This window comes from Caloenas nicobarica, chromosome 1, assembly GCF_036013445.1.
Source record: "Caloenas nicobarica isolate bCalNic1 chromosome 1, bCalNic1.hap1, whole genome shotgun sequence".
Classification (NCBI taxonomy): domain Eukaryota; kingdom Metazoa; phylum Chordata; class Aves; order Columbiformes; family Columbidae; genus Caloenas; species Caloenas nicobarica.
The window spans coordinates 184,412,515-184,424,680 of record NC_088245.1 but is presented as its reverse complement, the minus strand read 5'-3'; the positions used below and the strand labels follow the sequence as shown (position 1 = coordinate 184,424,680).

General features: G+C 41.8%; 1 protein-coding gene across 1 annotated transcript; it reads right to left on the bottom strand.

Annotated features, from left to right (window-relative positions):
* Positions 1–3,997: 3,997 nt before the first annotated feature.
* LRRC63 (leucine rich repeat containing 63) lies at positions 3,998–11,197 on the bottom strand. Its single transcript, XM_065644137.1, is given in 11 exon segments — positions 3,998–4,126; positions 4,129–4,159; positions 4,947–4,991; positions 4,993–5,181; positions 5,922–6,005; positions 7,552–7,647; positions 7,649–7,842; positions 7,844–7,923; positions 8,091–8,156; positions 8,159–8,266; positions 11,110–11,197. Coding segments are annotated over 11 exon segments (1,110 nt in total).
* Between the last annotated feature and the right edge of the window lie 969 nt (positions 11,198–12,166).

Sequence of the window (12,166 nt, the reverse complement as noted above, 5' to 3'; positions counted from 1 at the left end):
GGAGATCATCTAGTCCAACCCACCTGCTAAAGCAGGTTCACCAGAGCAGATCACACAGGAATGTGTCCAGGTGGGTTTTGAATGTCTCCAGAGAAGGAGACTCCACAACCTCTCTGAGCAGCCTGTTCCAGTGCTCTGGCACCCTCAAAGTAAAGAAGTTCCTCCTCATATTCAGATGGAACCTCCTGTGCACCAGTCTGTGCCTGTTGCCCCTCATCCTATCGTTGGGCACCACTGAAAGGAATCTGGTCCCATCCTCTTGACATCCACCCTTGAGATATTTATAAGAATTGATAAGATCCCCTCTCAGCCTTCTCTTCTCCAGGCTGAACAGACTCAGCTTTCTCAGTCTCTCCTCATAAGAAAGATGCTCCAGACCCCTAGTTATCTTCATAGCTCTCTGCTGGACTCCCTCCAGTAATTCCTTGTCCTTCTTAAACTGGGGAGCCCAGAACTGGACGAAGTACTCCAGATGTGACCTCAGCAGGGCAGAGTAGAGGGGCAAGAGAACCTCCCTCCTCCTGCTGGTCACACTCTTCCTAATGTACCCCAGGGTATCATTGGCCTTCTTGGCCACAAGGGCACATTGCATGGAAGACAATGTAACTGCAGCTCACAGCTCATCTTCTGCCAGCCAACTCCAAGCCCAGAGCACAGAGGTGAAGTGTGTCTGTGTTTAGCTGTGCTGCACCTCCCCTTGCAGAAGCACTTACTGTACTCTGCAGTGCCGGAGTTTATTTTCCTCGCTGTGAGCAGCCAGGAACAAGTGAGCGAAAGCCGAAGGCTGTTGGAAAGTTTACTGGGGATCTTGCTAGCTGCTGAATTTGGTGATGCTTTGAAATTATTTCGAATTTCAGCCATGGGCTCTTCGGCATGCACGGATCCTCTAGATTACATCGGTCCCAGACAACTTTCAAGAAAAATAAAAATCTCCCTTCCTCCTGTGCTATGGAGCTTTTCCCTTCCTGCTCATTTCAAGATCATGAGGTGGTTGTTCAGACCACCTGCTCTATGGCGGGCATTGAAACTGCTGTGCTGCCTAAATCAATTTTCTCCTCTGTATGTGGAGGTTTAACACTTAGCAAATGGCAATCTCCATGCAAGTGACACATTTCCCAGTTTTCTGTGTTTGAATAATGCTTATTATTATTTGCATAAACTCTTTCAGATTTCTCTCTTCACTGTAATGCTCATGAGTTCTACTAAGCCTCTGAATTCCCTTTCATTTCTCTTTCTGCTACATCCATTTCTGCTCCTTCATTTTAATTTCTCTAACTTCACTTCCAGTTCACACTGCTGCCTATCCCCAGCCCGTATCTGGGTATCTACACTGAAAGAACATTCAGCTGAATTAAATGACTCTGGTGAAAATCCCAGCAGACAAATCAGTCTGAGCTTTTTACTATAATTAGTATAGCAAATGGACAAAGAGTCACAAAGTTACTTTCATCTTTCGGCTCCACAGAAACCAGATTTCAGGTGCATTGAGCTAACAGAGTGAAGCCTACCTGCATCCTTGGTTTGGACTTTGTCCCCAGGCACCTAAATTCTGGCGGCTCCCCAAGGCGCTTGAAGACTCATGGCTTCACACACTCCAGCGGGCTACCATTCCTTGGGAACTGTACAAACACAACACCAATTTCACCTGAAACCACTGAGGAGGAGGAGGGGAGAAGGGAAACAGTGCCTGTAGGGCCGTTCAGAGGTTGGAGCACTTACCAAGAGGTGAAAAGCATTCGTTCTTCAGCTGAGGTGATTTCGCTCCTCGTAACTGTATCGCAGCAGAGCTCACCAGCCATAAGTCAATAGGAATAATGTGATGTGTGGGGGAAAGCAGAAGGGCTAATGGAGAGGGAAAGAGGGACTACTTTTCGTGCCATGCACTGGTGCTACATAGCCGTCATCAGGCATGCAAGATTCATGGGGCCAAAGTGAGAGGTTGGCCGAATGCACCTGCCTTCATGGCCAAATACTGAAAACGTTCTCTTAGGAGCAGGAGGACCATGTGTTTGGCCTTGCCCCTTGATGTTACTGATGCATTTTATCCAACAATTATTCTGGGACAAATGCCGTAAATGAGTCACTGGATCAGAGGTGTCCCTCTGTCCATAGAAGTGCCTGTATCACCAGTTTTTCATCTCTCTCTTGGCATTTCCCTCTCCTGTCTCTGCTTCCCAACTACATGTGTAATGTTGCGTTTACAACTTCTATGAAGAGCCATGACCAGCCTTTCCAACCTCAAGTCACAGAACATTGAAGATCTCCTCAGACACAAGACAAAGCCAATGCAATTCCAGCTGAAGGCTGTGAATATGCCAAGTTTTGGGCAAGTCCCATGGGGCCGTATCAGGAAGATGAGGCAACAAGTCCTTCCCCTGTTGGGTCCAGGTTGTAGCAGTGGGCACTCCAAAATCAGGGAAGACTCAGGCACTGACTTCAGTGCATCAGGGTACAAAGTCTGTCACAGACCAGTGATAAAAATCCTTGAAAATAAAAAATGGTTGCCTTGGCACAGGCACAGGTACAATGGTTGTTACAGAGATCAGAATAAAACCCTTGAAGTCTAGCTGTGATTCTCGCTCTCTACTCGGCTCTAGTGAGGTCCCACCTCGAACCCTGTGTTCAGTTTTGGGCCCCTCACTACAGGAAAGACATTGGGGTGCTGGAGAGAGTTCAGAGAAGGGCAACGAGGCTGGTGAGGGGCCTGGAGCACAAGTCTGATGAGGAGCAGCTGAGGGAATTGGGGCTGTTCAGCCTGGAGAAAAGGAGGCTGAGGGGAGACCTGATCGCTGTCTGCAACTGCCTGAAAGGAGGTTGGAGCGTGGAGGGGGTTGGTCTCTTCTCCCAAGTAACAAGTGATAGGATGAGAGGAAATGGCCTTAAGTTGCACCAGGGGAGGTTTAGATTGGATATTAAGAAAGATTTCTTCATGGAAAGGGTTGTCAGGCACTGGAACAGGCTGCCCAGGGAAGTGACTGAGTCACCATCCATGGAGGTGTTTAGAAGACGCGTAGATGAGGTTTTTAGAGACATGGTTTAGTGCCAGTGTTAGGTTATGGTTGGACTTGATGATCTTGAGGGTCTTTTCCAACCAAAATGATTGTATAATTCTGTGAAAAAATGCTGGATTTTTGTCATAAAACCAAAAGGCATGAAAATCTGTTGCACTTCTTAATTCTGCATCTGTCCTGTTAAGTGGTTTTGAGTTTCGTTTATTAAAATGGCAGTTGAGTTTCACTGGTTTTCTATATTGTATCACTTGCTCTGATACAACGTGGGAAGCTACACAAAGCATCAACTAAGCCTTTACTGAACAATTCTATGATTAGGGGGCACCAAATCAGAAGCTGGAGCTCGGATCCCAGTTTTGTTGCAGGCCGTCTTCATCATCAAGCCACTTAGGCAAGGGGTTTTTTTTGTTTCATTATGGTTTTTTAATATTTAGAGAAACATCAGGCATTCGGAGTTGGGAACTGGAACTCATTTAAAAATATAATTTTTTTCCTATAGTAAACAAAATGTTGATAAATAGAAAAGTATTTATGAGACTTTCTATAGCTTGCAAAAATGTTGCAGTTTTGACAAATTGGTACTAGATGTAATTTGTAGTCCAGGAATAAAGTTATCCATTTTTTTAAAGCAATGACAAGTATTATGATGTAAAATGACATATTGCTAGCTGTGGGGAAGAATCTGATACCTTGCCAGATATCACTGGAGGAAATACAGGGTCAGTATATGACTTCATTGATTTTACATAGGGCTGAGTCTGCCTTTCATTTTGATTCAACTACATATTCAATGGTTTGAAAAAGACCATCCAGAGCTGAAAACACTTTAAGGAATATGGCAACAGTACACAGCAAGTGATTGCATCATTCCAGCTGATTCCCAGGTTGTCTAACAAAATAACATGAGATCTTGTACTTCTTAACTATTTTATCCCATTCGCAGTTCCTCTGCTGTAATCCAGATCACTCTCCACAAAGTACTAGGCTCAAGCCTCGGTCTGAGAAATGGAGTTTCTATGGTATGATGACGAGCAGGCATGGAAGGAAAAGGGAAGCCTTCCAAATCTAAATATGGTCCTGCAGCGTTAGACAAGCCCAAGTCCTTTGCCATACCAAAAAGTCCACGGCACCAATGACAGACAGTAAAACTACAATGGGGAAGAAACTGGGTAAAAAACTTAGCATCATCCTTCTAAGGCTATATTCACACCCACAGCAGTTCAACTTCCTCACTCCCAAATGCAAATGAAAGAAATTATCTGGCCTCAAAATGATTATGGTTCATTGCTGGAGAAGGTGCTTCAACTTCCTCAGCTCCATTTTAGCTAAGGCCCACACTGTTGCAAAGAAGTAATTACTCTAGCTCTAATGCACAGTCTGCAGAGCTCCTGTGGGTAAGAAAGAGGCGGACTTGTCAAAAATAGAAAGCTGTACCATACAGTGGAACAGGGTGGAGAGGGAGGGAAGAAAATGTTTCTGCAAGTCCCAGAAACGGAGCTGACATCATTTTTGTCTCGGCTGTAAGCTTCAGGCCCATCTCCTTTCTGAACACACTGGCTTGACACGCAGCCACAACATGAAGCTGCAACACACGTTTTGTCTGGAGGACAGGTGGCAGTGTAAAATCCTGGGAACATTAAATAGAAGGAAGTATTTTGCATGCCTAATAAATCTCCCTTAAAAGTAGTTTCACGTTCACCCAGATATACTCAAAATCTAAACTGACTATACCTGTGTGGAAACCATTATATACCCCATATTATCTAATAGCAACCTTTGATCAACATTAATTAAACTTGAAAGAATGGACCAAGTATGATCTTCCACTTTCCTGGTACTTTTACAATTACTGATTAGGACACAACTATGCATATTTCTTGCTCGCAATACTCCACTGGGGGGCAAGGGAACAGGACATATTCCTCTATTATTTACTCATCTAATATTTTTTTAATATCTTCTGTGATGTCTGTGTATCTTTAGGTTATTTCTGGAGAAGCAAAGGGCAGGTAGATGGGTGAGCTGCTGAGGCTGGTTCTGAATCTCTTCCTTTCATAACAAGGGGTGTATGAAGTTATTTTCTATTCTGAGGAATTTTAGTGGAAGATTCAAAACCCCAGATAGCAAAGCAGAGGGCTGGTTCCCTTCAATGTTCAGACATTCGAGCTTTCTGTAATTTTCAAGACCACCAGGCATTTTTAGGCTACCGTATCCTACCTTGACCAGGTTATATAATGTCCTAATTCCAACCTGATTAATTAGTAACCAAGATAGCATGTATGCATAAAATGCTATGTGTTTCTTAGAGTGTGCTTTACATAACAGACACAATCGTACATACAATAATCTTCTAATTATAATTTAAATACCTGGGTTGTCTTGAAAGACATGGATGGGTATATCTGAATGCATTTGACAAGTACACAGAGAACATCAACAAACAAAGACCGACACAGTCTTAGTTATGAATAATTCCTTTTCTATAGTTTCTACTGGGTGAGTTCCACAGAGCTATGTTTTAATTATCACCTAACCGACACATCGTGTTGCTTGAAAACAACCACATATGGTTTAGAAATACATTTTCTCTTTCCTCATCATACAAATCAAGTGTATACACATATATGGTCCAAATGAGAGAATGATTGTATTTTGTGTGGCAATATTTGACTTACAGCTATCAGCAAGATGCTTGCAAATAGTGGTTGGCTCTACCCCCAGCTATTCCAGGTATACAATTGTCATTTACCGCTTTTGATTAAATAAGCCTCTCACACAGGGCAGGATGAAGAAGGGGGAGAGAGAGTGCAATTAATCTGTCTGATGTATTCACTGACACAATTAATATCCGAATATGGTCCACAGCATTATGATGTACAGATCTGGTTTCATTTTATGTTGCTTATATACCTAAGGTTCTCAATATCATGAGGAATAAGGCTAATATAATTATAGGAAATGTCCAGATACTGGAGATCTTCCAATAAAAACAATCTCGAGTGAAAAAAAACAGAAAGATTAATTAGAAACACAAATGACAGAAAACCGCAGAGTCAGAATAATTTAAGCTGAAGGGAACCTCTGGAGGTTACCTAGTCCAACCCTGCAGCTCAGACCATTCCCAACTCCTACACAGTGTGTAGGCCTCTGGTTTTTTACCTAGTATGAAAAAGTATGATGGCTTAGCCTCTTTTCAGCATCCAAAACTATGTTTCGGCTAGCACATGAGCTGAGATGACCTCTAGAGGTATTCTCTCCACTCAGTGTGGATGTTGAGATGGGCGCCTCAATTAAATATCAAAACCCAGGAGGAAGAAGCTGGGTCTTAGCATTCCAAAACAGTCTAGAAAGGGACTTTTGCTTCTGTACTCCAAAATCTTCACGCGACAGTCATATCTTAATGTATCGACTAAGATTTAAGACACTACATAGAATAATAGTTGTGATTAAGTGATTAGCCTTAGGGCAAATTAGGTGAGATGACCTCCCTCCTCAAGGTTTCAGTTAGATCTGATGGAGACTGCCTGACTGTCATGGAAGGAAGCAGCGGTTTACAAACTCCACAGATTTCTTTTAGAAACAGTTTTGGACAACACACAGAGTTAGGAATAAGAAAAGGTGCACCTTCCTGAGAAAGAGAGGGAGAAGGGAACACTACAGCATCAGCTATTCCCAACTCTGGTGGCCTCCCTGAAAAGGAGAGGCTGAGATAAGACCTTAGAAAATGCTTGGGATCCAGTATATATTTTCTTCTTTCAATGCTGCTGAAAAGAAACCCATCAGAGTACCTTTCTAACAAAATGCATTTTTAGTAGGATGAAACTTCCACATGTTATCTCATCCGCTTCCTCAAAACTACTCTTCTAGTCCCTGGTGACATGTCAACTATTCCTACCCATGCAAAGAGTTTGGATGAAACTACAGCTAGCAGAAAAAGTTTGTGGCAACCATGCAGTGTTGCTTGTAGCCTTTCACAATTTTGGGTAGACTGGATACAACTAGGAATGTGAACCTTACAGCAAAGTGTCTGTCAGAAAATCTCTGAGTGCTGCTCTTTTCTTCCAAGATGCAGCACATCTCTCACACTCTGAGAACAGCAGAGTTCTTGCCAGAGGAACAGCTGGTCCCTTGGAGCTGTGCCCGTGCAACCTGTGCTACAGAACCACACTGCAGCAGCGAGAACCACCACAGAATTGCACCCTCTGGGCCAAACACAAGCAAAACCAGAGTGTGACAATTAGTTGACTCTGCATTTTCACATTTCATATCACTGCCACACATCAAAATGCCATTTCCACTGTGTGTGATTTATAGAGGAGGTACAGAGATAGCTGTATACCTGCTTCTAGAATACCACAGCAGAAAGATGAGACAAACACTTCCCCTCATGATTTTAATAAATACAGTTTTGTGGGGTTTTTTGGTTTTTGTGGTTTTTTTAATTATTATTTTTTTTTTTAGCTGGATAGATTATCTGGTGTGCAGCATGGCGCCATAAACACTTGTTTCTGCACAGCTGAAGAGGTAGATGCTACAATGCTGCAAGCTCCTCTTTTCAATCATTAACCAGCTACTGAGGACTTCACAGTTGTAGTGGGAAAAAGCAGCTTTTTGAGTGTTGTCTTCAGACGTGAGGGTGAGAAGATGAAACTGCAGCCAGACTTTCCAGTGTAAACACAGGAGTGAAATGGGCAGGGCCAGTACTCTGTAAGTCTCAGTGCTTCATACAAGAGAATCTATGTTTTTTGTGAGATGGGTAGCTATCAGGCCCACTAGGAATTTCAGTAACAATAAAATCTCTCCTAGGAGGTTGGACAGAAAAAACGTTTTTTCTCTTTGCTTTGTTTTGGCATTTGGCTGCTTGAGTAGACAGGAATAATTTCATATTGCTCAACTCTGCTTGCAGTAATGCCTGGTAAAGACCAACATGCAGGGTCGCGATTCTTATGAACCAGACTTGGAGAGTATCTATCACCTTTCTGCTCCACTTTCTCTGGTGGGAAACTTGCTTCAGAGAGCATCAAACCTCTCCTTAAGTCGTAGAAACCTGTGGTTTTGGACTGGAACTGTATCTGTTACTGTCTGGATTAAGGAGATACGCATGTCTGTGTTGGAAACGTATTGGGCAAGAAGGAACGTGGTCAACTGGGGCTGTGTACTGACAGGCTGGAACTGAGTCTGAAGAAGGGGGTCTTTGAGCTGGATTTGTGTCTGAACATGACGAATCTGATGAACAGATGCACAAAGGGAACTTCCTTATCAGAAAAGCACCATGAAGTGGACTTGTTTTAAGTTTGATCATTCAAATGAGGTCAGTTGTGGTCAAGCTGTGAAGAGAACGGGTGAATCAATTTCTGGGAACTGTCTCAAAAGTGACTGCAGGATCTTTTCCAAGTAGGCAGTTTCACAGAATTGATCATGCCTGTGCAGAAGCACTTCTATCAGCCCTTAAGGTCTGGATTCATCCTCCTACTGCAGCTGAAGCACCACAGTTAGACGTCTGTCTGCTCCTGTCCTGGATCCTTCTAGTAATGCAATACGATATACCATTCCTCTCTTCAGAGAGGATGAACCTCTTCAGAGGATGAACTGGACCTTCAGACAGCTAACAACTCACTGAAATTGCTTACCTCACTTCACAGATTACCAAGAGGCTTAGAAATTCTGTTTTCTTATCCACCTCCGTTCGATAGCATATGGTGGGATGGCACTGAGCCCTGGTGTCCCACACCACCTAGGCAGAATTTCATTTCATACACCTCACACAACTGATGGACTATCACCAAAGACCTCATACTGGAGGTCCACTGGGTCCTTACATAGTCCCCAATTTCCAAACAGTACTGCACCCAGCCGACGTTTAGTCCTGAACATTTTTACCAACAAATAAATATTTAGTAAATGATCCTTCATTCAGCCTCTGTTGTTCCACAAGCTTAGTGCTCTGTTCCCTTTGCTAGGAAGACTCATTTCCAGGGATTGCTGAAGGAGAAGTCACTCTTAATACATCCCTGGAGGTATTTAAAAGACACGTAGATGTGGTGCTTAGGGACATGGTTTAGCGGTGAACTCGGCTGTGTTAGGTTTATGGTTGGACTCAATGATCTCAAAGGTCTTTTCCAACCTAAACCACTCTATGATTAATAGTTCTCTGCGACAGCTCAGCTTCCAAAGCAAGCTGGGGCCATTCCTTTTCTCCCTGGCTTTCTTGTGCTCCACCACTGTGGCTGAGAGCTTCCACCCCTCTGCTGGGCACCGTCCACCCCCTGACATTCCTGCTGCCTTTTCAGTCAACTGCTTCACTGCATTATGTCCTCGCTTTCTATATTCCCCTGCAGGAGAACAGACACACCACACTATCATTTTTTCCTAGCCCAGGGCTCCTGCTCTCAGGTCTCAGTCTTACACTTCACGAAGCACAAAACCATCCCATCCACCAAGATGATCGAGTTACCACTGCTGAAGAGTTGCTTGCTGATCAATGGGCATGCTGCTGTATAAATCTCTTTCAGGTGTAATGGTTACATTTGGAGAAATGATCCTTGAACAAACTTTACTGCCAAGCTCTTAGATTCTTGGCAGGTCTACTATATAAATACATAATCTATAAATAGCATCCATCACTAATATGTACTACTACAAGGAGAGCCATCACAACAGAACTTTGTTTCAGGATAAAAGGTTCATCTATCACTTTTAAAATGGTTTAAATCATTGAAGCACAGCTCTGGTAGTGAACCAGAAATATTTACATTTGTTAGGACAGCCCAAGACTGGAAATGTATTGTACAGAAATCAATTCTACCAGCCTCTCAAAATAATATTCAGAAGGGTTTAATAATATCGAGGGGCCAATAATTATATCATCTGACTTTTCAACCTCACTTCTATAACTGAATTTTCTTTACTATTTTTCATACTGTATTACTTTCAATATATTATTTTTGTTCCTTTTAAATTAATATTATTTAATTATAATAACAAATACAGTATGACAGTATTCTAACAAAACAAAAAGTCAAATTACTTACCATCTATTTCAAACATCATAAACATTATTTTGACTTATTTTGTTTCTGTTTGCCTGCTTTATTGATCATGTGAAGATTGAGGAGTTTTAGCTATTTAGATACTCCTATAGAATTACAGAAGCTAGACAGTGGAAAAAAGCGCTTGCTTTGGTCTCTTTAACCCAGTTTGTAGGGCCAGCGTTGTTTTTTTCATGCTACCACTTTATTCTACTGTGCTGATCTGTGAAAAAAATCACTGTAAAATTTCTGTATGCTGTACTTCTACAGCACATCCTGGGGCTTGACATTTTGGACAAAAGTCAGCGAACCTGTTCAGATGCCGGGGTCCTTCTCTACAGACCTGGTTGCAGGACTGGTGCCTAGTTTCCAGCTTATTTTTTTTATTACTGAGGTTAAAAATGTTTCAATTACAGAACATGTTATTGTTTTCCACTTTTATTTTTAAAGATTAGTCCTTAAATATTTAATCAACAGCTACTTTATAGAATCTAGAAAGCACTTTTCATTCACATACACAGACACACAAAATGCCCAGTTATTTCCGAACCATATGGCACTGCAAGTTCTTTGTTTTAATTGGAAATCCCTGATGCCTTTAAAATAATATAATCCAATATATGTATTTTTTACATGGATGTATATTCTGAGAAGAGCAGGACCATCCCCCAAAACCTCATTTTTTTCATTTTGTGTGAATCAAAGCTGTATCTCACTTCCCTTGTGGTCTGACTCCATGTGATCTAATTTAATTCTTCTTGACGGCAGCAGTTTTTCATGTTATCTCATACTTTTGGATGAGCTAGGGGGAATGCCTCTGTTATCCAGTGGGTAGTGTTCAAGCCTGATAAGTGGAACATGCAAGTTCCAGGACCTGCCCCAATGACCCTTCCACTGTTTACATGAAGAGCCTCCCAAAGAGATGCAGGTCATACGGGTCATACTGCAGTCTTATTCACACTGCTTTGGACTAGTAGCTTAACTTGTGATTTATTTTCTTCTATGATAATTTTAGAGAACACATGGAATTTGAAACTATGCACTACAGGAACTGTCTTCGTACAATTTACCTTTACCAACATTCTCCCTTGGTGCAGACAGTTTAGATGGCAGCTTAGGAGCCAGCAGTGTACGAAGCAGTTTTGGCTGCTCAACCATTTTCTGCTTTGCCTTTGTTCCTGCCAGATGACTGAAGATATTTCAAAAAATTAGAAAAATCTGACAAGGCAAACCAGGAGAAATCATAATCTCTGGTTTAAGGTGCTGAACTCTACATGTCTGCTCAGATAAATCAGGTGATAAAAGAATCATAAAACAAGAGAAGTGGCCAAAAAGGGAATTTGTTCTCTTAGTGACTGATTCAACAGTTTTTCTAGTTATCATTAGTGTTTCAGGAAATAAATCAGTGATGTTATACATATATATAAAAAGCTATTCTATTAATTTTGGAATGCTTCCATTAAAGAATTTTTTCAACACCTCAGTCACAAAAGGTGAGGCAATTGGAGGAGGTTTTAATCTCTGAGACGAAGAAGGAACACTAAAATAGAGAAACAAGGATGGCAAGGATTCCGAAAGCTCCCGGAAACAGTTTTCTGCTGGATAAACAGATTCAATAAGAGCAACAGTTAACCTTGGTAAAAGGCTGAGTCTGCAAGTAGTAATTTCATGCTTCTTTCTGGCTTCCTATTAGTTTATGAATGCATACAATGATACTGATTTCAATCAAAGAACCCCTGATTTCATTTCAGAAATCCTCTTATTAGTAGCCAAGTTTAGCAAATCTCTGATTCACAGTAATTTTCAAGATTATCTGCATCCCAAATCGCAGAGTGTTTGGTGTTTCTTTGGGGTTTATTTTTGTGCGTGTGTATGTGTGGGTTTTTTTCTGGTCTAGGGCTAAAAACATGTAAGACATCACACAGTATAAAGACTCAGTCCTAAAGAGTGGGAAATCAGAAGGAAAACACAAAAGAGAAAGCACTGACGAAGGTGACTTTGAAGAGAAACTGAAAGTGTCATCAGGAAACTAATGGCTCACAGGAAGATTTATGAAGATTAAGAAAACCGTCACACACAGCTAGGAGCAAGGACATCTCTAGGCAAAAAATATTTCAATAATTTAAT